Raw genomic sequence first — 26,309 nt, 5'->3', positions numbered from 1 at the left:
TTCTAAACTCAACATACCGCTCACATCTTTCCAGTAGGTGTCATTGAAACGCTAAGAACCACTAGGAATGTCAGGTTAACTCCTGAACTGGAAGGGGACTAATATCCTAGCAGGAAGGTTTGTTAATGCTGCACAGTGGGGTTTAAACTACAGTTGCAGAGGATCGGAACCAGAGTGCCAGGACAGCTAGTGGAAAGGATGTGGAGGCAGAAGTTGGTAATACCTTAGACAAAGTTAAGAATCAAAAGGTTGAGCATGGTGCAACTGGTATCCTAAGCTGTGTGTATTTTAATGCAGGAAGTATCATAGGAAAGGTGGATAACAGTGCTGAGATGAGGTCTACATAGAGCATTGTGTAGTGAGGAACGGCTGTTGATAGGGCAAAATTGCAGTCAACAGGATAAATTGCAACGTAAAAGACAGACTAAACTGAAAAGGGTGTGGACAGCACAGACAAGGCTAATATCCCACAACTTACCTATGTTAAGAAAGAGAATTTGTTTACTTATTTAGAGATACACATGAAATAGGCCCTTCTAGTTTTTGAACCATGTTGTCAGTAGCAACCAATTTAGCCCTAGGCTAATCATAGGAGAAATTACAATCAGCAATTAACCTATTCACCATTCATATTTAGAATGTGTGAGGAAACCAGAGCACCCGGAGAAAATTCTCACATTCCACTGGGAGGACGTACAGACTCCTACAGAGGATGCCGGGACTGAACTCTGAACTCCGACACCGCGAGATGTAATAGCATTGTGCTAACTGCTCTGTCACCATGGCAATCCTGCTGGAGCTTTTTTAAAACGTTAGGATAAACATTGCTAAGAATTTGTTTTATTTTCATCTGGCAATACAGATGTAATTGAGCACATCACCTAACATCAGCACCCCAGAACCTCCGTCTGTCCCTCTCCACAGCATCAGCCCAAACTCAGGAGTAGGAAACTGAACATTCAATTTTCTACTCAGAGACCAGAAGACCATAAGACAAAGGAGCAGAGACCATGGCAAGGCTAACACTGAGGACTGGTTTGGAATACAGTTGAACAATGACCCATGGTGCAGAACTCAGAGAAACCCTCCAGTACCTTCAGGGCAGGAAGTGCTGTGCGGGTCCTTGCCTTAAACATATAGTGTAGACCTGCCATGTTAGAACCAAGAAACTGACCTGCTTGGCGGAGAGGTGTCTCTGTTGCAAACTGGTCATTGGCAAGGTGGAACTGGCTGCAAACTCTGAGTACCACGGGCCCGTTAGGCTGAGGTTTCCGTTGAAACACTTCCTGTATTCCTCCCTCACCTTTAAAATCAAAATACAAAGTATTGTACATATACTGTCAAAAGGTCAGGATTTGCATTTTCCTTCCTTCCTTGTGTTTAGTTATGTGTCTGAAACAATGTGGGGGGTTAGTTCACAACGGAGACCATAACAAGGAGGACATTCAGCCTGTGTACTGACTTTCCAGAACTTCCCAATCATACTTTATCCAAACTTTAGGCTTTTACCTTTTTAGTTATGATTTAACCTGTTTCAGAGACTCTGTGGGCCAGCATAGACTTGACAGGCAGAATATCTGCAGTTACTGTCAGAAGGAAATGTGAAAACAAGCAGAAGGGTGTGGATCAAAAGGTTGATCATATCAGGAAAATGCAGCCTTGGCAACTGCAGAACAGGGAAGGGAAAAGGTTTGGGGATACTGCAAATAAATTCCTGGGAGAGGCACGAATGATGAATTTCGCTGGTGCAGAAGGGGAGGGAGTGGGCAGAGTAAGGAAAGGGGTGAGGGGCAACTGGCAGAACAGAGCAAGGGAAGCTGAGAAAAAGGGATTGGACAATTCAGACAAACTAGGCCCTGGTCTTCAGATGAGTTCATCAGATATAGATAGAGTGTTGGGAAGTGTATGGTCATGCAGTTTGGTAGGAGGCATAGAGTAATTCTAAATGTGAAGAACATTCAGAAATCAGAGGTGCATTAGGACTTGGGGTCCATGTGCAGGATTTCCTAAAGGTGAACTTCCAGGTTGAGTCAGTGGTATGGAAGGTGAATTAAATATTAGAATTCATTTTGAGAACACTAGAATAAAAAAAAAACAAAGAAATAGTGCTGAACTTTATAAGACATTGGTCAGATGCACCTAGAGAATTGTGAGCAGTTTTGGGCCCCTTATGTCAGAAACAATTTGCTGGCATTGAAGAGAGTCCAGAGGAGGTTCATGAGGAAGATTTCATGAATGAAAGGGTTAATGCATGAGAAAAGTGTTTCATTTCTCTTTGTCTAAACTTGCTGGAGTTTAGACAATGGGGGGGGGGGAGATGTCATTGAAACCTATTGATTATTGAAGGGCCTAGATAAAGTGGATTGAAGAGGATGTTTCCTATAGTGGGTGAGTCCAGGACCAGAAGGCACAGCTTCAGAACAAAAGGACGCCCCTTTAGAATAGAAATGGGAAGGAATTACTTTAGCCAGAGGGTGATGAATTTGTAGAATTCATTGTCACAGATGACTATGGAGGCTAAGACATTGGATATATTTAAAGTGGAGGTTGATAGTTTCTTGATTAGTAAGGGCATCAAAGGTCAGGAGAGAAGGCAGGAGAATGGGCTTTAGGGGGATAACAAATCAGTCTTGATGGAATGGTAGAGTAGATCCGATGGGCCAAATGGCCGAATTCCACTCCTATTGTCTTATAGCCATATGCATCATGACCAGGTTTGGAATAACTCAAACATGACAACCATGGCCAATGGATGGAGGTAGAGGAAACCAAAGAAATATTGCTTGTTGTTTATTCTGATACATATCTTTTAAAATCAATTTGATACTTTGATAAAAAAAATACTTTGAACTTTGAACTATATGCAGTAAAGTCATGGTAGAAGGGGACAGTACAAGGGAGTTAGAGTAACGGGCTTGTGATGCGTGGGTGTTAAAATGAAGGCAGGAGGGTGTTGATGTTAAAGTGAGGGTGTGGGGTGAGTTGGCAATACAATGATGGTGTGGGGTGAGTTGGTATTACAGTGATGGTGTGGAGTGAGTCGGTGTCGCAGGGAGGGTGTGGGGTGGGTCGGTATTACAGTGAGGGTACCAGGTTAATCGGTGTTACTGTGAGGGTGTGGGGTGTGTCAGCATTGCATTGAGGACGTTGGTATTACAGTGCGGGTGTGGGGTAAGTCAGCCTTACAGTGAAGGTCTATGTTGAGGCATTATTACAGTAGAGGAGGGGTGAGTCGGTATTACAATGAGAGAGTTGGGTGAGTAGGTATTACAGTGAGGGTGTAGGGTAAATTGATATTACAGTGCAGGTCTGTGGTGAGGCATTATTACAGTGAGGATGTGGGGTGTGACCATATTACAGTGAAGAGTAGAGTGAGTTGGAATTAACGTGAGGGTGTGGGGTGAGTCAGTTTTACAGTGCATGTGTGGGGTAAATTGGTATTACAGAGAGGCTCTGTGGTGAGGTGTTATTACAGTGAGGGTGTTGGGTGAGTTGGGATTACAAGGAGTTTGTGGGGTGAGTCAGTATTACAGTGCGTGTGTGGGGTAAGTCAGTATTACAGTGAGGGTGTGGGGTGAGTCGGGATTACAGGGGGAGTTTGTGGGGTGAGTTGGAATTACAGTGAAAGGGGGGTTAGTCAGTATTATAGTGAGGGGGTTGGATGATTCGGTATTACAGCGCAGGTGTGGGGTAGGTCAGTATTACGGTGAGCGTCTGTGGTGAGGTGTTATTACAGCGCAGGTGTGGGGTAGGTCAGTATTACGGTGAGCGTCTGTGGTGAGGTGTTATTACAGTGAGGGTGTTGGGTGTGACCATATTTCATTGAGGAGTGGCGTGAGTTGGAATTACTGTGCTGGTGTGGGTGAGATAGTATTATAGGGAGTGTGTGGAGTGATTCACAGTTACAGTGAAGGAGGGGTTGAGTTCGTGTTATAGTGAGTGTGTGGGGTGGGTCGGTATTACAGTGAGGGTACCAGGTTAATCGGTGTTACTGTGAGGGTGTGGGGTGGGTCGGTATTACAGTGAGGGTACCAGGTTAATCGGTGTTACTGTGAGGGTGTGGGGTGGGTCGGTATTACAGTGAGGGTACCAGGTTAATCGGTGTTACTGTGAGGGTGTGGGGTGGGTCGGTATTACAGTGAGGGTACCAGGTTAATCGGTGTTATTGTGAGGGTGTGGGGTGTGTCAGCATTGCATTGAGGACGTTGGTATTACAGTGCGAGTGTGGGGTAAGTCAGCCTTACAGTGAAGGTCTATGTTGAGGCATTATTACAGTAGAGGAGGGGAGAGTCAGTATTACAGTGAGAGAGTTGGTGAGTAGGTATTACAGTGAGGGTGTAGGGTAAATTGGTATTACAGTGCAGGTCTGTGGTGAGGCATTATTACAGTGAGGATGTGGGGTGTGACCATATTACAGTGAAGAGTAGAGTGAGTTGGAATTAACGTGAGGGTGTGGGGTGAGTCAGTTTTACAGTGCATGTGTGGGGTAAATTGGTATTACAGAGAGGCTCTGTGGTGAGGTGTTATTACAGTGAGGGTGTGGGGTGAGTTGGGATTACAAGGAGTTTGTGGGGTGAGTCGGAATTATAGTGAAGGGGGTGAGTCAGTATTACAGTGCGTGTGTGGGGTGAGTCAGTATTACAGTGAGGGTGTGGGGTGAGTTGGGATTACAAGGAGTTTGTGGGGTGAGTCGGAATTATAGTGAAGGGGGTGAGTCAGTATTACAGTGCGTGTGTGGGGTGAGTCAGTATTACAGTGAGGGTGTGGGGTGAGTTGGGATTACAAGGAGTTTGTGGGGTGAGTCGGGATTACAGGGGGAGTTTGTGGGGTGAGTTGGAATTACAGTGAAAGGGGGGTTAGTCAGTATTATAGTGAGGGGGTTGGGTGATTCGGTATTACAGCGCAGGTGTGGGGTAGGTCAGTATTACGGTGAGCGTCTGTGGTGAGGTGTTATTACAGTGAGGGTGTTGGGTGTGACCATATTTCATTGAGGAGTGGCATGAGTTGGAATTACTGTGCTGGTGTGGGTGAGATAGTATTATAGGGAGTGTGTGGAGTGATTCACAGTTACAGTGAAGGAGGGGTTGAGTTCGTGTTATAGTGAGTGTGTGGGGTGGGTCAGTATTACAGTGCGGGTGTGGGGTGGGTCAGTATTACAGTGTGGGTGTGGGGTGGGTCAGTATTACAGTGCGGGTGTGGGGTGGGTCGGTATTACAGTGAGGGTGCGGGATGGGTCGGTATTAGAATGAGGGTGTGGGGTGAGTCTGTATTACAGTGCGGGTGTGGGGTGGGTCGGTATTACAGTGAGGGTGCGGGATGGGTCGGTATTAGAATGAGGGTGTGGGGTGGGTCGGTATTACAGTGCGGGTGTGGGGTGAGTCTGTATTACAGTGAGGGTGTGGGGTGATTTGGTATTACAGTGCGGGTGTGGGGTGAGTCTGTATTACAGTGAGGGTGTGGGGTGATTTGGTATTACAGTGCAGGTGTGGGGTGGGTCGGTATTACAGTGAGGGTGTGGGGTGATTTGGTATTACAGTGCGGGTGTGGGGTGAGTCTGTATTACAGTGAGGGTGTGGGGTGATTTGGTATTACAGTGCGGGTGTGGGGTGAGTCTGTATTACAGTGAGGGTGTGGGGTGATTTGGTATTACAGTGCGGGTGTGGGGTGGGTCGGTATTACAGTGAGGGTGTGGGGTGATTTAGTATTACAGTGCGGGTGTGGGGTGGGTCAGTATTACAGTGCGGGTGTGGGGTGGGTCGGTATTAGAATGAGGGTGTGGGGTGGGTCGGTATTACAGTGCGGGTGTGGGGTGGGTCGGTACTACAGTGAGGGTGTGGGGTGGGTCGGTATTACAGTGAGGGTGTGGGGTGGGTCGGTATTACAGTGAGGATGGGGGTGATTCTGTGTTACAGTGAGGATGGGGGGTGATGCTATATTACAGTGGACATGGGGTTGTGTCGGTATTTAGTGATGAGGGGGGTGTGTCGGTATTACAGCGAGGATTGGGGTTGTTCGGTATTACAGGGAGGACGCGGGCATGATTCTGTATTACCGCGAGGATGGGGGTTGGGTCAGTATTAAGTGGGGGGTGTGTGTCAGTATTACAGTGAAGATGGGGTGATTCTGTGAGGATGTGAGGATGGGGGTAGGTTGGTATTACAGTGAGGATGGGGTGTGATTCAGTATCACAGTGAGGATAGGGGTTGGGTCGGTATTACAGTGAAGATGTGGGGTGATTCAGTATTACAATGAGTATGGGGCGTGATGCAATATTACAGTGAGGATGGGGGGTGATTCGTTATTACAGTCAGGATGGGGGGTGATTTGGTATTACAGTCAGGATGGGGCATGATTCTGTTTTACAGTGTGGATGGTGGTGATTTGTTTTACATTGAGGAAGTGGGATGGGTCAGTATTACAGTGAGGATCAGGTGTGGGTCAGTATTACAGTGTGTACACAAAGTATGTGAATGCCTGGGTGTATATAGCCCATACCTGTTTGTTCAGGAGGCAATGCAGGATAAAGATGAACATTCCTTGAAAGCTGTTGATAATGGCGAATATATAAGCCATGGCAATCGTTTCCTTTCGAAAATGAAAAATCCCAAATATCCACGTGCATCCCAGGAGGATCAGCTGAGCGAATGCTGCCAGCGTGAATGATCTGGTCGCATGTAGGGAAAGGAAAATGTTCGTGAATGAGCCTGTCTGAAGCACACCATGGAGTACCAGAGAGTTAACTGTAGAGCCGATAAGCAGCAATGTAGGCCTTGTGGTTAGTGGACTCAGGTGTTTTCCAACATTGCATCTTGGAATCTAAGCAGCAAATATGATAGGGCTGTAGGCGTGCCTGGTCGTCTGCAGATGGGGACCTTGGCAGGAGGTGTTTCACAGGGCAGCACTGTGTCATTGATTTCTGAGCAGGTTCTCTGTCTTTTCTGTGTTGGGAGTAGTCAGTGTACCATGCCTACATGGAGTGTGAGAGGCTGCAGCCCCTGTGCAAGTATCTGATGGGGATGCTTCTCAAGTTCTGGCTGCACTTCCACCCCATGCTCCTGGCTTTGCGGGGTGTGTGGTTTGGTTGCTCAGAAGATATCCTAAGTGGGCTTTCTCTTGGGCCTGGCCAAGATGGCCATTCACGAGTCCAGGCAGTGAGCTGTCAAGGGCTCTGCCTGTGCTGAATGCCTGCCCCTCTTCCGGAGCTATATCTGTGTGAGGATTTCCTTTAGAGGGAACAGGTTATCATTATGTGTTCAGTGGGGGATTTCTGGGAGTAGTGTCCCCACTCCACAGTAAAATGAGTGCATTACAAATGCCAATAACTATATTTTAATTTGAATTTAGTAACTGTATTGTAACACCTAACTTTTACAGGTCTTTTGCATTTGAATTAATTTTTGTATGTTTATAAAATAAACAAAAGCGTGCACCTGACCGAACTAAGGGCATCAAAAACAGGAGAAAATCTGCAGATGCTGGAAGTCCAAGCAATACACACAAAATGCTGCAGGAACTCAGCAGACCAGACAGCATCTATGGGAAAGAGTAAACAGTTGATGTTTTAGGCTGAGACCCTTCGTCAGGACTAAGGACATGTCTGATAGGGCTAAGGGCATACCTGACAGGGCAACAATATGCTTCACAGGGCTAAGGACGTCTGACAGGTCTAACGACATGTCTCACAGGGCTAAGAGTGTATCTGACAGAGTCAGTGGTGTGCCTTACAGGGCATGTCTAACGACATGTCTGACAGGGTTAACAGCTCCAGGAGAGAGAGGGACACTGATGACCTGGAAAAGAATTTAGCTCAGTAACAGACAACAGAGGTTGCTTCCCCAAATAGAGGAGGATGAATCAGAGTCTGTAATCAGTATTGGGCCCATCACTTTTATTGATCCAAATTAATGACCAAAGCTCGGGGTGCTTGACATAATTTCTAACAAGGTTTGGGAGTGCAGTGATAGATTGCAGCAGGCTATAAACCCACTGGTGGAATGGACATATGCAGCAGACAACATTAAGCGCAATGCTATGTGAGCTGATACATTTTAGTAAGAACAATAACAAAAGGCAGTAGTGAGTAAAGGATAGTGTTGTAAGGGATTTCAAGTGAGCATGGACCTGGGATTGTTTTATGTACAGGTCAGTGAAAATGATTATTCTGGGTTGTATCAACAAATACAAAGGTAGGGAATTTATGCTAAATCTTTATAAAACATCTTGGCCAGGCCCAAGAGAAAGCCCACTAGGATATCTTCTGAGCAACCAAACCACACACCCCGCGAACTGTTACAGCTTCAACTCGAGTACTGTGTTCAATGACAGTCACTGCATTATTGGAAGGATTTGAAAGCATTGGAGAGAGTTCTGAATAAACTTACAGGATCAATGAGGGAGGACATGACAGGTATAGATCAGAGGGACTGGGATTATTATCTGGACAATATGAAGTGAAAAACTGTCCCTGTCGTTGGAGGATCATGGATTAGGGGGTCACAAAAGAGATGAACATTAAGCCATTTGCGGGTAGAATCTGACCACACTGCCTGCTGTATCACTGGAGGCAGGCTTCACTACAACCTTCAAGAAGGAATTAGATACAGTACATGTTGAGGAAAAATATACAAGGTTACAGAGATAAGACCAGGGATGAAACTTTCAAGTTGCTGTGTTTGCAAGTTAAATGGCCTCTGATTTTACAAGAGAATGCAATGTTCCCTGCTGGAATGTCATACCTAATCTTCTTCAGTGCAGGCTTATTTTTCTTCAGAGTTGACATCCTCTTTGCCAGTTTACCCAGAGTTATGCAATAAAACACGATGTTGATCTGAAGATGGAGAGGTTTTGTTACATTCAATCTGAGATGATATCAGACATTTGAAGTACAGTATCAGGATCCTGGGGCACACTGTGCAAACATTTAATGTCTCCCAGACCAGATACACTGCAGACAAGACAAAGCTTGGCTTCCCATATTTGGTGCAGCTTAACACCGATTGGAAGGAGTGTTCATTTTGCATGTGTAGACTTGCACTGTTTGTCAACAAACTTTTCCATGCATGAAATTTTAATTCTTTCAGAAATATTGCACTGCTCTCAACTAACACCAGTCTAATTATTATGGGGTACAATTTGCACGTATATTTCAATTATCACAATATTGAGGAAAGGAGTAGTTATATCTTGCCTTTTCCAAGTCTATGATGCAGCTTCTCCTTACACATCAGATTGATGAATTAGATCCTGCAACAGGACAAACACTGGAAAGTGCTAGGGCACTTTAGCTAGACTTATCCATGCTGAATTTCAATTCTTAATAGCAATTATCATCCATCATCTTTCATTCTCACTCCATTCCCCTATCCCCTTGAAATGCATTTAACAACTGTATTTGCTATAATAAACACATGACAAAAATATCACAAAGACTGTTAACATGCTGAACAACCAAAGCCTATAATTCTGCCTTTTTTTCATTTATTTAGCACACTAGCTTGATCTGATCTGAATTTTGTTGTCAGTGGGAAGTACCTCGCCACACCTGTCCCAAACACTAAGTAGAACAGGAACAAAACAGAAATAGGAACACTCCATCACATGTAATCTGGATGGATCATCAATGGTGAAACACAATATGGAACAGGAAAAGTGCTCCTGTTTTCAGAACTCACCAGTGAATATGCTGCTTGATCCAGAGAACCCCCACAACCCTTTTCCTGGTAAGTTACACCACACTCAAATACTCACATTCCTAGTTGAAATATTTTCTCAGTTCTACTCATTTTTCACTTATGATTCTGATGAATCCAACATCTCAATACCATATAACTTCACTATTCCCCAAAGGCATATGGTGCCCCACAGGGTCCTCACCAGGATAATGGCACACACTGGCCCCAGGAAACTCCATAGGAAGTGTTTTTCCAGAGAGAGCCAGCAACTGCAAGTGGAAGGAAACAGATAGTTAGCAGGTACTTCTCCAGAGAGCCAGGTCACACTGTGGAGAGTTCATTAGGAAAGTGTCTGTATATACTGAATGGTAAAATAGGCATAAGGGGCTGAGTAACTTGTGGATTTTTTGTAGCTATGCAACCATACCTGAAGTTATGGTGTCAAGGTTTACCTGTGCTTCTGGTAGCTGAGGGGAAGGATCTAGATGCACTCAAAACTTCATCTCCCAACAAGGACACAAAGACCGGTCAGATGCCTGACTTTTAGAGAGCGGTGAATCAGACTAGGAATCTACTCAGTTCCCACCATTCCATTCTACAGTGAGAAACCAACTACTCAGCTCCACTGCCAGATTTAGTCTGTTTGCCATGACTTCCAGCAGAAACACACCACTGAAAAGAAGAGATTCTGGAGGATAGTAGGAGGTGAATGACCTTACCGTGGCTAAGGAGGGCATTAAATTGGAAAACATACAGAAGTTGATAACAGTGATGAACCTAAAGGCTGGCAGAGATGCAAAATCAACAGAAGAGGACTAAAAAGTAATGAAGGCAAATATAAATTTGAAGGGCAAAGAAAAAACATAGAAACTGACAGTAACACACACAAAATGCTGGAGGAACTGAGCAGGCCAGGCAGCATCTATGGAAAAGAGTACAGTCGACGTTTTGGGCCAAGACTCTGCTCAGGATATTTACTCCATATCTCTCTGTGTCCTGTTCATATGTGTAAATGCCTCATAAATCTTGTTCCCATCTCTGACTCCACCACTTCCTCTAGCAGCTCATTCCAGACACCAAACACTCTTTGTAAAGAAATTAGTCCTTTGTTTCCCTCTGAACCATTCAAGACATTCTTCTTCACATTGCTATCATCAGGAAGGAGGTACAGGAATTTGAAGTCCACGCTAAAAGTTTTAAGAACAGCTACATCCTAGAGGAGATTTACCAGGATGCTGTATGGATTACAGAGTATGTATTATGAGGAATGGTTGAGAAAGCTAGGGCTTTTCTCTTTGGAGCGAAGGAAGATGAGAGGTGACTTGATAGAGATGTGTAAAATGATAAGAGGGATTAAGAGGGACATAGAGGCTTTTTTCCCAGTTTCCCAGGGTAGAAATGGCAAATATGAGAGGGAAAAATATTTAAGATGATTGGAGGAAAGTGTAGGGAGATGTCAGAGGCAACTTGTTTAACACAGAGAGTGCTGGGTGCATGGAACACCCTGCCAGGACTGGTGGTGGAGGAAGATTCAGTAAGAGCATTTAAGAAACTCTTAGTTAGGCAGATGGAAGATAGAAGAATGAAAGGCTATGTGGGAGGTACAGGTTAGATTGATATTGGAGTAGATTAATGGGTAAACACAACATCATGGGTCAAAGGGTCTGTTGCTGTTCTAATTTTAAAAGCAGTTCAAGGTAGCTGATTGTAAATAAAATAGTTCAGAACATGCTGAGGCCACATCTGCTGCTAAAAGTAAAACACAGATAAACAATGATCAAAGTACCAGTTTTGAATGAATTGAAAAACAGCCAAGTTGTATTTATAGTCTTCAGTTAGAACACAATATGCAAAGTCACACAATGGCAGAAAGGACATATAGGCAATTTAATAAATGCACAAAAGATTGACCCTAACCCTAAAATTAAATATGATTTTCATCACCAGGAAAGATCATTCTGGGGCTATGTCAGGGGATGGCCTGATGTCAGGGCTGATTAGGGCCTAGCTTCAAATATGAGTGTCATTGGAGGAAGCATCTCACAATCTGTGAGTGAGGTAATCACAGCATAAAATCACAGCTAAATCCAATGAGGAATTCAGTAAAAATATTATATAGAGAGGAAAGAGAGTCACTCACATCCCAACCCCCCACAGCTCCTTTGCCACATCGGAAATGACAAAGACACAAAGACAAAAGGAAAATGATGATGTGGTGAGTGAAGAGGTTGTTGGGAGGAAGCGTGTCTTGAGGCTAAATCACAGAACATATTCTGGAATGAGTTGGACATATTCAGACTCCTGAGTGCCTGGAGCCATGTAGAACAGACAGGAAGTGAAGCCAAGGCCAAGATCTCATCAGCCTCTAATTGAGGAGATGGTAGAGCAGAATTGAGTGGTGCTGGGGCTAACTCCAACTCTTGATTGTCATACTATTAGCAACATCAGTAATGGTCTCTCAGCCTGACTGTGTGCTTAACATGCAACATTTCTACCTAATATAAATGGAACAACACAAATCAGCACACAGCTGAGAGATGAGTGAGCTGGGTTTGCTACATCTGGATGAACAACCCACAAGCACAGGTCACACATTTGTGTTAGGGTGACATATCTTGGCACAGGAATAGCCAAGGAACTGGAGACTTGTGCACTCATGGCCGTGTAGTTCACTTACAACCTGCTAGAAAGGAGGTGCTGACAGCAAGAGCAAATATGCGAGCCATTGACCCCTTCTAACCCCAAGTAGTTTCTCCCTCAGGTTTTGACATCTGAAAACTCTGACATTATGCTCTATGCCTTTTCTCTCACTGATATTGCAGATGGTTGGTTACAAGGATATTGGACCCTTTGGGTTCAGGTGTAAAATCTCCTTTTTGTACAGGTTGTAACTTCCCCAAAAGTGATCCCAATGATCTAGAAATCATCTGAAACCCTGCCCCCTGCACCAATTCCTTAGCCATGCATTCATCTGCCGTACTAGCCTATCCTTATTCTTACTGGCATGTGGAAATAGTAATCCAGAGATGAATAAATGGATGTTCTGCTTTGTAGCTTTCTACCTAACTCCCTATATTCTCTCTTCAGCATTTCCTCCCTTTTCTTACATGTAGGACGTTGTTGGTACCAATATGTACAATGACTTCTGGCAGCTCACCCTCTCCCTTTAGAATGCTTTGGACCCAGCCCAAGACACCCTGACCCTGGCATTTGGGAGTCAAAATATCTGGATTTCCTTTCAGGTCCACCGAATCTCCTGTTGACTCCTCTTACTATGGACTTCTCTCTCAGTACTGCACTCCTCTTTTCCACCCTTCCCTCTGAGCCACAGAGTCAGGGAATCTCCTACACTCTACGGATTGAAGTCCTAAGCTATTTGACCTTTCCCTATAACTCGGGTCCTAAAAATCCTGGTGAAATCCTTGTAAATTCCCTCTGCACTCTTTTAATCTTATTGATATCTTCCCTTTAGTTCGATAAGCAAAAATACACACAATACTCCAACTTAAATCTCGCTATAGAAACATAGAAAACCTACAACACAATACAGGCCCTTTGGCCCACAAGGTTGTGCCAAACATGTCCCTACCTTAGAAATTACTAGGCTTACTATTACATAGCCCTCTATTTTTCTAAGCTCTATGTACCTATCCAAAAGTCTCTTAAAAGAACCTATCGTATCCGCCTCCACCACCGTTGCTGTCAGCCCATTCCACACACTCACCACTCTCTGTGTAAAAAACTTACCACTGACATCTCCTCTGTACCTACTCCCCAGCACCTTAAACCTGTGTCCTCTTGTGGAAACCATTTCAGCCCTGGAAAAAAACCTCTGACTATCCATATGATCAATGCCTCTCATCACCTTGTACACCTCTATCAGGTCACCTCTCATCCTCTGTCGCTCCAAGAAAAAAAGAGAGTTCACTCAATCTATTCTCATAAGGCATGCTCCCTAATCCAGGCAACATCCTTGTAAACCTCCTCTGCACTCTTTCAATGGTTTCCATATCCTTCCTGTAGAGAGGCGACCAGAACTGAGCACAGTACTCCAAGTGGGGTCTGACCAGGGTCCTATATAGCTGTAACATTACCTCTCAGCTCCTAAATTCAATTCCATGATTGATGAAGGCCAATACACCGTACACGTTCTTAATCACAGAATCAACCTGCACAGCTGCTTTGAACGTCCTATGGACCTTGACCCCAAGATCCCTCTGATCCTGCACACTGCCAAGAGTCTTACCATTAATACTATATTCTGTCATCATATTTGACCTACCAAAATGAACCACTTCACACTTATCTGGGTTGAACTCCATCTCCCACTTCTCAGCCCAGTTTTGCATCCTATCAATGTCCCTCCACAACCTCTGACAGCCTTCCACACTATCCACAACACCTCTAACATTTGTGTCATCATCAAACTTACTAACCCATCTTTCCACTTCCTCATCCAGGTCATTTATAAAAATCACAAAGAGTAGGGGTCCCAGAACAGATCCCTGAGGCACTCCACTGGTGACCCGACTTTCATGCAGAACATGACCCGTCTACAACCACTCTTCGCTTTCTGTGGGCAAACCAGTTTTGGATCCACAAAGCAAAGTCCTCTTGGATCCCATGCCTCCTTACTTTCTCAATAAGCCTTGCTTGGGGTACTTTATCAAATGCCTTGCTGAAGGGGACTTCTGGTTATGGCGCTGTGTTGAGCAGACGTGTGTCAGAGCCCCTATGAAAAGTTTTGAAATTACACAACTAAACAACTTTGAAATACCTGAACAGTTCCAGTTTGATCTGATTGGAAATCGAAGGAAAGCCAAAATGCCACCGAAGGCAACAAAGCAAACGCAAAAGTCTCCGAAATTGGGCTCCTCTTGTAGCTACGCGGTGCAGACCATCGACAATACCGGCGAGGAAGAGGCTTTAACAGGTCAAAGCCAAATCCTAAATGCCATTCAAGTAATGAAGGATGACTTTGTGTTGAGATTTGAAGGGCTACTGAGTGCAACACAAGGAATACAAGTGGATTTGAAAGCTGTTACAGGAGGACATCCTGACGAAGGGTCTCGGCCCGAAACGTCGACAGTGCTTCTCCCTATAGGTGCTGCCTGGCCTGCTGTGTTCCACCAGCATTTTGTGTGTGTTGTTGTTTTACTACTTTGAAAGCAGCTTTGTTAGTGCTTAAACTGGACGATTTGGAAAACTGTAGCCGCCGTTCGAACCTTCGCTTGGTGGGACTTCCAGAGAGGGCGGAAGGGTCGAATATGGTCTATTTTTTGGAAAAATGGATTCCCGAGGTTCTGGGTGCTGAAAACTTCCCTGGGCCCTTGCTAATTGAGAGAGCACACAGAATAGGCAGGGCAAACAAAACTGAAACAAAGTTGGTCAAGTGACCCAGGGTAGTGATAATGAAATTTTTAAACTACACCGATAAAATTCGGGTTATGAAGGCAGCCAGACTGAAAGAATCTGTACTTTTCAATAATCAAAGAATCAGGTTTTTCCCGAACGTCTCTGCCGAATTACTTAAGCGAAGGCGTGTATTCGACTCGGTGAAGAAAGAGTTGGTCTCGTTCTCGATTTTGGACTTACGATATGGTCTGATTTATCCTGCTACACTGCTGGTAACTCATAAAAGAAAACGCTACACCTTTGACAATGCACTGGCAGCAGATAAATTTGTGCAGGAGTTGAAGAACTATAACTTGGAGGCTGCAGACAAATAAGACAATATAGCAGGTTTCTCTTTAACTTTTTGCTTAAATAGGCATGTTCATAGTGCCTAAGGGACATAAATGAAAGCTAACGAATATTAGCGGTGTGTTTATCAATGCATTATTTAGGCTAATGAATTTGCATCGGTTCTCACCTTCTACAGTGGCAATGTAACTATGATGAAGTTAAATCTGATAAAGTCTCTTGGTATAATATAGTTATAAGATTTTCTACTACTGATAGCGCTGCTGACCTGGTTGCTGGTTATGCTGTTCCTCAACATGATAACATGGGAGGACCAGTTAAGCTCCATAATTAGGCCCTCCCTCAGGGCCGTCAGGAAGCTTTCATTATGGGGTGGGTAGGTGTATTTCAGTTTGGGAAATACACTCAGTTATGTTCACATTTTTTTGTTTACTTTTCAGGGTTTTTAAAAAATTTTTCTTTTTTGTCACGTTGTTATCCCAGTTAGCAGTCATTCTAAACCAATTCAGCTCAACATGATTGAAATTATAACTAATAGTCTATGTCCTGTGGACTTCAGTTTACCTCTTGGAATGTAAGAGGATTAAATAAACTTGTCAAGTTAAAGCAAGTAATGAGAAGGATAAGACAGTTAAAAGCCAAAATAGTTTTTTTGCAGGAGACCCATTTAACCCCTGAAGATATAATTAGAGTAGGGAAGAGATGGCCGGGACAGGTTTTTTCAGCATCTTTTAACTCACACTCAAGGGGGGTAATTACCCTTATACATAAGTTGGTGCTTTTTCACCTTGTTAATGTTACTGAAGATCAATCTGGCAGATACCTTATTATTCAATGTGAAATTTTCTCAACCAGGCTTAATTTGGTCAATGTATATGGGAAAAATGATGACAATCCAGCTTTTTTCAGACACCTGTTTTTATCATTAGCTGCTCTGCCAGGCTACCTTATTATAGGTGGTGATTTTAATTGTGCACTTCAACCTGAACTAGACAGATCTAAGGGGAAAGATACCTCTCACAATCAAACAAGAAAAGAGTTATTGCAATGTGTTAAAGACTTTAATTTAGTTGATGTGTGGAGAAGGAAGTACCCAGATAAACTAGCTTTTTCTTGCTATTCTAGCACTTGCCAGACCTTTTCCAGAATTGATTATTACTTAGTTTCAGCTACCTTAATATCTACAATTTCAAGCTGCTGGTATGACAGCATATTAATTTCAAATCATGCTCCAGTTTCATTTACTTGGAACCAGCCTAACGCTTTACATTATCCCCAAGGTTGCGGCTTCAAAATATATGGCTTAGGGATCCAGAATTTATAAAGTTCATTGGAGAACAGATAGACTACTATTTTGGAATTAATACGGACCAGACATCTGCAGCTATAAGATGGGAAGCCTTTAAAGCTTTTCTTAGAGGTCAGATGATTAGCTTCACCAGCTTTGAGGAGAGATCTTTTAGATTTGAAATAGAACAGCTCGAGAAAAGAATAAAAGAGACTGAATCTGAAATTTTTCAAAATCCCTCTCAGCAGCTATTTGCAGAACTTAACAAACTGAGAGCTAGATATAATGTATTGTCCATTGATAAGGCAACAAAAAGTTTGATGAGATTGAAGCAATCCTATTATGAGCAGGGTGAAAAGGCTAGTAAACTCTTGGCCTGGCGTATCAAACAGATACAGACAGAAAGGACAATAAACTCCCTACAATCAGATGAGGGGGTGACAACTGCTGACCCAAAAGAAATAAATAATATCTTTTTGCGATTTTACCAAAATTTGTATACATCAGAATATTTGGATTCAACTCCACAAGTACAAAAGGAATTTCTGGATTTGCTAGAATTTACACCCCTGGATGAAACGTCCTTGACCTCACTGGAGTATAACTTAGAGGATAAAGAATTGTCTGAAGCCATAACTAGTATGAAGGGAGGGAAAAGTCCTGGGTCTGATGGCATTCCGATTGAAATATATAAAATCTTTAAAACTAAATTAATACCACCTCTGTTTGATATATATTAGGAGTCATTTGATACTGGATCCCTTCCCCCCTCTCTTAACATGGCAGTAATTACACTACTACTAAAACCTGGAAAATCACCGTCCCTATGTGGATCTTATAGACCAATTTCACTTCTGAATAATGATCTCAAAATTCTTTGTAAGGTATTAGCTAGGAGGCTGGAGCCACTCTTGCCGAAGATGGTCCACCCTGACCAAAATGGTTTTGTTAAGGGAAGACAGGGCTTCCACAACATCTGAAGAGTGTTTAATATACTCTACGAAAAGTCTGGAAGCTCTGATAGTGCTATTCTGTCCCTGGATGCCGAGAAAGCTTTTGACAGAGTGGAATGGCAATATTTGTTTAAAGTTTTAGAAAGATTCGGTATAGGGGGAAATTTTTACGATGGATACAGCTTCTTTATTCTAACCCACAGGCTGAAATTTTAACTAATGGGCTTTTTTCGGCATCTTTCAAACTCCAAAGGGGAACAAGACAGGGCTGTCCCCTATCTCCCCTCCTGTTTATCCTGGCCATTGAGCTGCTTGCTATGGCAATTCGAAAAGAGGCTACAATAGGAGGAATAACTATAGGAGATATAGAACATCACATAGCCCTGTACGCGGATGACGTAATTTTGTTTTGTTCTAACTTGAAACAAACATTACTTGCCTTAAATGACGCGATAAGTACTTTTGGTACTTTTGCAGGCTACAAAATAAACAACAATAAATCTGTAATATTATTCATGGATAAAGATGAGAGACTCAATCCCTCATTCCAAACTCCATTCATGGTGTCAGTACAGGGTTTTACTTATTTGGGTGTTAAAATCACTCCTACTATTGATGAAATTATCCCAACTAATTATAATCCTCTCACAGACTCAGTTATTCAACTTATAAACAGATGGTCGAAATTGTCCATATCTCTGATTGGATGCATAAACATTCTAAAAATGTCAATTTAACCGAAGTTCCTGTACCTTTTTCAATCTATCCCACTTTCTCCTCCATCATCTTTCTTTTATTTATTAAAGAAAGTTTTTTCTAACTTTATCTGGAATAATAGGCGTTCAAGACTCAGGCTTTCCCTATTATATTTGCCGTATGATAGAGGCGGCCAACAGCTACCAAATCTTATATGGTATTTTTGGGCGGCCCAAATTAGAGCAGGAATGTTCTACTTTGTTAAGGATCACCCCCCTACTTGGATCTCAATGGAATCCCAGTCGATCAATATCCCTCTAGATCTTTATTTGTATTCAGCAGATAAGAAAAAACTGATTAAGCAAACTAAAAATCCTTTTTTAAAATATACAATGATGATCTGGCATGATGCTGTTGCATATTTGGGAGAGACATCACAGTTGTCCCAGTTTACCCCCATCTTTGGTAATGACGGCTTTAGGCCCGGCAGAGCAGACCCTGGTTTTAAAACTTGGTCGACCCGAGGCATAGTAAAGGTGTCTGATCTTTATAAAGGCAATACATTTATGTCATTTGAAGAACTCAAGGCCACATATGGAATTCCAACAAAACACTTCTTTAAATACCTTCAGTTGCAAAGTTTTATTATGTCCAGGCAAGGCAACAGTTTGAAATTCCCTCCTTTATCTACCCTAGAAGACATTACTCTGAACTTATCTGAAGCTAGGGGACATGTTTGTGTATTATACAATTTATTTGCAAGCAAATGCAAAGAGTCATCGAACAACATACTTCAAGCATGGAGAATTGATTTGAATGAGAATCTATCTCAAAAAGAATGGTCAGAAGCTTGTTCCTTAGCTCAAACCCAATCAGTGAACACTCACTCTAAATTATTACAATATAAATGGATAACCAGACAGTACATTACTCCAGTCAGATTGCATCATTTTAACCCCAACATTCCAAACACTTGCATTAAATGTAACCATCAAAAGGGGTCTTTTTTCATTGTATGTGGGAGTGCCCCTGGATAATCTGTTTCTGGAAGAAGGTACTGGATTTGATTGGTCAGATTATTGAGAAAAAGGTGGCCCTCAATCCTAAATAATGTATTCTGAATATTTATCCAAATGACTTTGTAACCTCCAAAAATGTAAGGTCTCTGCTTAACATTTGTTTTTTGGAAGCTAAACGCTGCATAGCCTATTCATGGAAGAAACCATCAACCAGTGGACTCTCACAATGGTTGAAAGGAATGACTTCTTATCTTGCTCTGGAAAAGATAAGCTACATTACAAAAAACAAACTTGACAAATTTTGAGAAATATGGAACATTTTCTACAAGTTCCTGGAAAATAATGTTCAAGATGATGAAAGTAATGAACTGAATTGACTGCCTTTTTTTTCACGGTGGGATGGTTGCGTCTTTTTTTTGATATATTTTTTTCTCTGTTTTGTTTTTCAATATTTTTTTTCTTCTTAAATTTTGTTATATTTTCAACTTATGAATGATATATATTGTGTTTTTTTCTTTTTATTCCTTAAAAACAATAAAGAAATGTTTAAAAAAATGCCTTGCTGAAATCCATATACACTACATCTACTGCTCTTCCTTCGTCAATGTGTTTAGTCACATCCTCAAAAAATTCAGTCAGGTTCGTAAGGCACGACCTGCCTAGGATAGATAAAGGGGGTGTAGTGGACGTTGTATAGTTGGACTTTCAGAAGGCCTTTGATAAGGTGCTACACATGAGGCTACTTACCAGGTTAAGAGCCCATGGTATTACAGGAAATTACTAACATGGTTAGAGCATTAGCTGATTGGTAGGAGGCAGTGAGTGGGAATAAAAGGATACTTTTCTGGTTGGCTGCCAGGGACTAGTGGTGTTACACAGAGGTCAGTGTGGGGACTGCTTCTTTTTATGCTGCATACCAATAATTTAGATGATGGACTAGATGGCTTTGTTGTCAAGTTTGCAGGTGATACGAAGATTGGTGGAGGGGCAGACAGGGTTGAGGAAAGAAGTAGGATGCAGAAGGACTGAGACAGATTAAGAGAATGGGTAAGAAAGTGGCAAATGAAATACAATGTTGGTCATGCATGCATGGTCATGCACTTTAGTAGTAGAAAATAAAACTATTTTCTAAATGGGGAGAAAATCCGGGAATCTGAGATGCAGAGGGACCTGGGAGTCCTTGTGTAGAACATCCTGAAGGTTAACTTGCAGGTTGAGTAGGTAGTGAGGAAGGCAAATGCCATGTTAGCATTCATTTCAAGAGGTCTAGAATACAAGAGCAAGGATGTGATACTGAGGCTTTATAAGGTACTGGTGAGGCCTCATCTTGAGTATTGTGAACAGTTTTGGGCTCCTCGTCTTAGAAGAGATATGCTGGCATTGGAGAGGGTCCAGAGGAAATTTGCAGGGATGATTCCAGGAATGAAAGGTTTATCATACGAGGAATGTTTGATGGCTCTGGGTCTGTTCTCACTAGAATTCAGAAGGATGAGGGAGGACCTCATTGAAACCTTTTAAAAATTGAAAGGCCTAGACACAGTAGATGTGGAAAGGATGTTTCCCAAGGTGGGAGAGTCTAGTAACAAGAGGGCATGACTTCAAGATAGAGGGGCACCCTTTCGAAACAGAGATGCAGAGAAATTTCTTTAGCCAAATGGTGGTGAATTTGTGGAATTTGTTGCCACATGCAGGTGTGAAAGTCAGGTTGTTTGGTGTATTTAAGGCAGAGATTGATAGGTTTTTGATTGGACATGGCATCAAAAGTTACTGGGAGAAGGCCAAGAACTGGGGTTGAGGAGGAGAAGTAAAAAGGATCAGCTATGAGTGAATGGTGGAGCAGATTCAATGGGCCAGATGGCCTAATTCTGCTCCTATGTCTTATGGTCTTTTGATGGAAGATGATGTGCTGTCCCTCAGGTTCTTTCCCCCTTGAATTCTACAACTTCTGATAACTTAAATTTGTTTGGTATCAGTTGCCTGTCTGTGATATTGACTCACCTTGTTTGTGGTTTTCCTCTCTCATGTGGAGGATGTACCCAGCCAGATCTGCCAGGCACAACCACATACTCGGCATTTTGCAATTCTTTTCCAACCCTTCTTTCTCTGCTATAACTCTGGGCCTGCTGCCACTTGCAAGGGGCTTGCTCTGGACTGGAAATATTGACATACACATTTTGCATCCATGGGATATTGTTTGCCCCACTGTCTCCTCCCAATGTTTTGTTATTTATTCCAGATTCCAGCATCTGCTTTTGTCTTCACATAACTGTGTTTACAGTTTATCCCCATGGTCACCCTTGCTTTCCTCTTTTTTCCCTACCCCCACCCTCCCATTACACACTGCTCCTTCCTCCTTCATGAAATGTTGCCTCGTCCCATATCTGCTGAGGATTCCAGCATCTCCTGTTATTATATATTTCCAGCATTAGCAATGATTTTGATTTTCACATACATTTGTTACCTGTATAGTAATGTTTTAAAAGCTAGACACTGCTCATTTATTGTCACCCTTTCTAACGCAGTTTCACATTGTACCAGTGTGTAATGAACATTGATCAGCTTGGCCTGATCATTTACTTTGTACCTTCCCCCTCACTGGTGAACTGCTCAAGTGAATCACTGCAATCCCAGAGGGAGTATGGCAGCCCTATGTGTACTCAAATTACATGAACTGTGACATATCATTAAGCAGCATAACTGGATCATATGATCTCAGGAACTAATGCCACATGGTGTATGGAGACAAGCTGATGTCCTATCTAAAGTCAGCCCACCAACACCATTTGTCCTCAGCACTACATGGGCTAGCCTCAACTTCTGACACAGCTTGCTGCTGTGAGACTTGCCTCAGGTCAGTGTGCTGACAGCACAGAGCTCTGACAGCTGCCTGCTGACATCTGACATACGCAAGGGACTGCTTAAGGAAATAAAACTGGGTGGGGCTGGTGCCTGGGAGGAGAGAGGTAGGACTAGTGCACTTGTAAATACTGTTGCTCAGCCCTACATCAGGGCTATGGTACTCACTATTTGGGTGTCCCATAGCCCTTCCTGAACACAGCAGCCGAGATTCCAACGATGAGAAGTGGAAGGCCATAGCCAACTGGGAACATATGGCGTTTCCCCAGACAGCCCGTGTGAAAAACCTTCACCACCATGAGGTAGAGCTGGATGCCTTCCAGACACATCCAGGCGAACACAGTCAGGAAGAAGTAATGCAGAAACCCAGCGATGACAGCACAAACAACCTGGAAGGCAGAGTGTCACATTACTGGAACGTCCTGAACGCGGAGTGATAGTGTGAACAGAGCACTGGAAAGTCCTGAATACAGAGAGTCACTGTGAGTGGAAAGTCCTGAATACAGAGAGTCACTGTGAGTGGGAAGTCCTGAATGCAGAGAGTCACTGTTAGTGGGAAGTCCTGAATGCAGAGGGTCACTGTGAGTGAGAAGTCCTGAATGCAGAGAGTCACTGTGAGTGGGAAGTCCTGAATACAGAGCGTCACGGTGAGTGGGAAGTCCTGAATGCAGAGAGTCACTGTGAGTGGGAAGTCCTGAATGCAGAGGGTCACTGTGAGTGGGAAGTCCTGAATGCAGAGAGTCACTGTGAGTGGGAAGTCCTGAATACAGAGAGTCACGGTGAGTGGGAAGTCCTAAATACAGAGAGTCACTGTGAGTGGGAAGTCCTGAATGCAGAGAGTCACTGTGAGTGGGAAGTCCTGAATACAGAGAGTTACTGTGAGTGGAAAGTCCTGAATGCAGAGAGTCACTGGGAGTGGGAAGTCCTGAAATCAGAGAGTCACTGTGAGTGGGAAGTCCTGAATGCAGAGCGTCAGGGTGAGTGGGAAGTCCTGAATGCAGAGGGTCACTGTGAGTGGGAAGTCCTGAATGCAGAGAGTCACTGTGAGTGGGAAGTCCTGAATGCAGAGAGTCACTGTGAGTGGGAAGTCCTGAATGCAGAGGGTCACTGTGAGTGGGAAGTCCTGAATGCAGAGAGCCACTGTGAGTGGGAAGTCCTGAATACAGAGAGTCACGGTGAGTGGGAAGTCCTAAATACAGAGAGTCACTGTGAGTGGGAAGTCCTGAATACAGAGCGTCACTGTGAGTGGGAAGTCCTGAATGCAGAGCGTCACTGTGAGTGGGAAGTCCTGAATGCAGAGAGTCACTGTGAGTGGGAAGTCCTGAATACAGAGAGTTACTGTGAGTGGAAAGTCCTGAATGCAGAGAGTCACTGTGAGTGGGAAGTCCTGAATGCAGAGAGTCACTGTGAGTGGGAAGTCCTGAATACAGAGAGTCTCTGTGAGTGGGAAGTCCAGAATGCAGAGAGTCACTGTGAGTGGGAAGTCCTGAATGCAGAGAGTCACTGTGAGTGGGAAGTCCTGAATGCAGAGAGTCACTGTGAGTGGAAAGTCCTGAATGCAGAGAGTCACTGTGAGTGGGAAGTCCTGAATGCAGAGAGTCACTGTGAGTGGAAAGTCCTGAATGCAGAGAGTCACTGTGAGTGGGAAGTCCTGAATACAGAGAGTCGTTGTGAGTGGAAAGTCCTGAATTTTTCCTACACTCTTTCCAGTTTAACGGGATTCTTTCTATAACTGGGTACAGTTTCATCAATGACTTTCACAGTTGCAACATCATGTTTCAACTCCTGTACTCATAGGTCTGACTAATGAAGGCTGTGTGCATACATCTACTGATGCCTCTGGACACATCTTCAGTGATGTTCCTGGAATTATCGGGTGTTTCAGGTCTTTCAACATCATACATCCACCTTCAGATGACCCAGCCGGGGCTGATCAGACTTCAGCTTGTGTCCAGATGGCTAGCTACACATGACTCCATGGCTCCCCTCTCTTGAGCCACAGCCACCTTGAGGCCCTCTCTGCCGCATCGGTGGTACTGCGGATGGCTCTCCTTGTCTCCCTCCCTCAATTCTCAAATTGCTGTAGGCTCTGGCTAAGGAATGGGCTGTGAATCCCCTACAACCAACTTCCACTGGGAGACACCTCACTCTCCATCCAACCTGCTGGCAGTTGCTGACCAGTCCTGCGTACTTCGATAGCTTCCTTTCAAAGGCCTCTTCCAAGTGATCTTCCCATGGGACTGTCAGCTCCAGCATCACCACCTGCTTCGTACACTCAGACACAAGGACAATGTCTGGTCGCAGGGTGGCGGCTGCGATATGGTCAGGGAACCTCAGCTGCATTTCAAGGTCCACCAACAGCTGCCAGTCTCTTGCGGAAGTCAGGATACCTGCCGATGTTCTTTTGGTGGGTATTGGTTGCTCCCCAGCTCTGACAAAGGCAATGGCCTGCTTGGAGGGTCGGGACCACTTCGCCCACTCCACTCCTGCGCTGATGGGTTCAACGATGGTCTTCAGGACCTGATCATGCCTCCATCGGTACCGTCCCTCACCAAGTGCCTTGTGCAGCTGCTGAGGATGTGCTCCAGGGTTCCTCACTTGGAACACAGAGGGCACGCTGAGGACTCTGCCTTGCCCCATGTGTGCAGGTTTGATGGGCTTGGAAGCACATCGTACACCGCCTGGATGAGAAATTGGATGCGGTGTGGCTTGGCTTTCCAAAGCTCAGCCCAGGTCACTTTCCTCTCCACCACATTATCCCATCTTGTCCAAGCTCCCTGTTGCTTCATTCCCACCAACTTGCAGATTCCCCTCTCCTCCACTGTTGTGCTCACTTCCTCCTGAACCAGATAGCGCCTTTCCTTCCCCCTGATGGTGTCCATTTGGGGAGTTGGAAAGGATCCTAGCCCAGCTCTGCCTCATGTAACCACTCCCACCAGCCTCCTGTGACACAGCCTTTCCTCTGCGTCCTGTACAGCTTCCTCTGCCCTCCACTTCCTGCCAGTCCTCAGTTGGATCCCTGCTCTAGCCACCTTTGGATCACTTGAGTCCCTGTACTGTATCACTTCTCTGGCTCTTGTAACTTTGAATTCCTCCTCCAGGGATTTGAAGGGCAGTTGCAGTTTATTGTGGTGTCCATAAGAGTGCGATGCTGCTCAGGCTCCTTGGCAGCCCCAGCCATCTTCTGACATGCTTGCTGACCCTCCTCTCTAAGGTTTCGGCTGTCGAGATCGGAATTGCATAGACGAGGAGAGGCCACAGGATCCTGGGAAGAATGCCATGCTGATACACCCAGGCTTTGAACTTCCCAGGTAGGCCAGACTTGTCCACAGATTTCAGCCAGCCATCCAACTCGGTGCAGGTTGCCTGAATGGATGCCGCGTCCCTTAAAGAGCTGTCAAAAACCTTACATAAGCTCTTGACTGGCTTTTCTGTGATGGTTGGGAAGGCTGAACCTGCAATGCTGAACTGGAACTTGTTTTCCACCTTGCCTTTCCTCAGCACCATTGATCTTGATTTGGCTGGTTTGAAACTTACCAAAGGCCTTCTTCACCCTATCGCCATGTGATGCCACTTTCAGTAAATGATTGATCTGCATCCTTTGCTCTCTTAGTTCTGCAGTACTCTGTAAGACCCTACCATTTACTGTGAAAAACTTGCTCTAGTTTAATGTGCCAATTTGCAGCACTTCTCCAAGTTAAATTCCATCTGCCATTCCTTGGTCATTTCCCCAGTTAATCTAGATCTTGTAATCTTTTCCACCATTTACTACACCAACAATTTTGGTGTTATCCACCAAATGTGTCATTTAGCACTGTTAACATTATCATTCAAATCATTAATATTGATGACAAACACTAAACCCAGCACTGAGCCCTGGGGTATTCCATTGGTCAAATCTGAAAAACAACCCTTCACTACCATCACATCTCCATCAACCAAGCCAATTTTATCCTCACCTTAGGAGGACGATGGTGCCTAACAGCGACTCCTTTGCTTGCATCTTCGGAAACAGCTTTATTTCTGTCTTTAATATCTCTATTTTTCCCTTTCAGAGTTCTTTTGAAGACCCTAACCTGGAGATACACTCTGACTTCAGTTCTTTCCGGGAACGGGACCCGCT

General features: G+C 44.0%; 1 protein-coding gene across 1 annotated transcript in view; it reads right to left on the bottom strand.

The window, feature by feature from the left end:
* LOC140740070 (adhesion G protein-coupled receptor E3-like) overlaps positions 1-26,309 on the bottom strand; it is a 161,218-nt gene that overhangs the window by 6,030 nt on the left and 128,879 nt on the right. Inside the window, exons 15-19 of the mRNA XM_073068936.1 lie at positions 22,355-22,575; positions 9,874-9,940; positions 8,736-8,827; positions 6,496-6,664; positions 1,175-1,303 (exon numbers count right to left, since the gene is read on the bottom strand). Coding sequence (XP_072925037.1) covers positions 1,175-1,303; positions 6,496-6,664; positions 8,736-8,827; positions 9,874-9,940; positions 22,355-22,575 — 678 coding nt within the window. The remainder of the gene's footprint in view (positions 1-1,174; positions 1,304-6,495; positions 6,665-8,735; positions 8,828-9,873; positions 9,941-22,354; positions 22,576-26,309) is intronic.

The sequence above is a fragment of the Hemitrygon akajei genome, chromosome 16 (assembly GCF_048418815.1).
Source record: "Hemitrygon akajei chromosome 16, sHemAka1.3, whole genome shotgun sequence".
Lineage (NCBI taxonomy): Eukaryota > Metazoa > Chordata > Chondrichthyes > Myliobatiformes > Dasyatidae > Hemitrygon > Hemitrygon akajei.
This window is presented reverse-complemented; position numbering and strand designations above follow the sequence as displayed.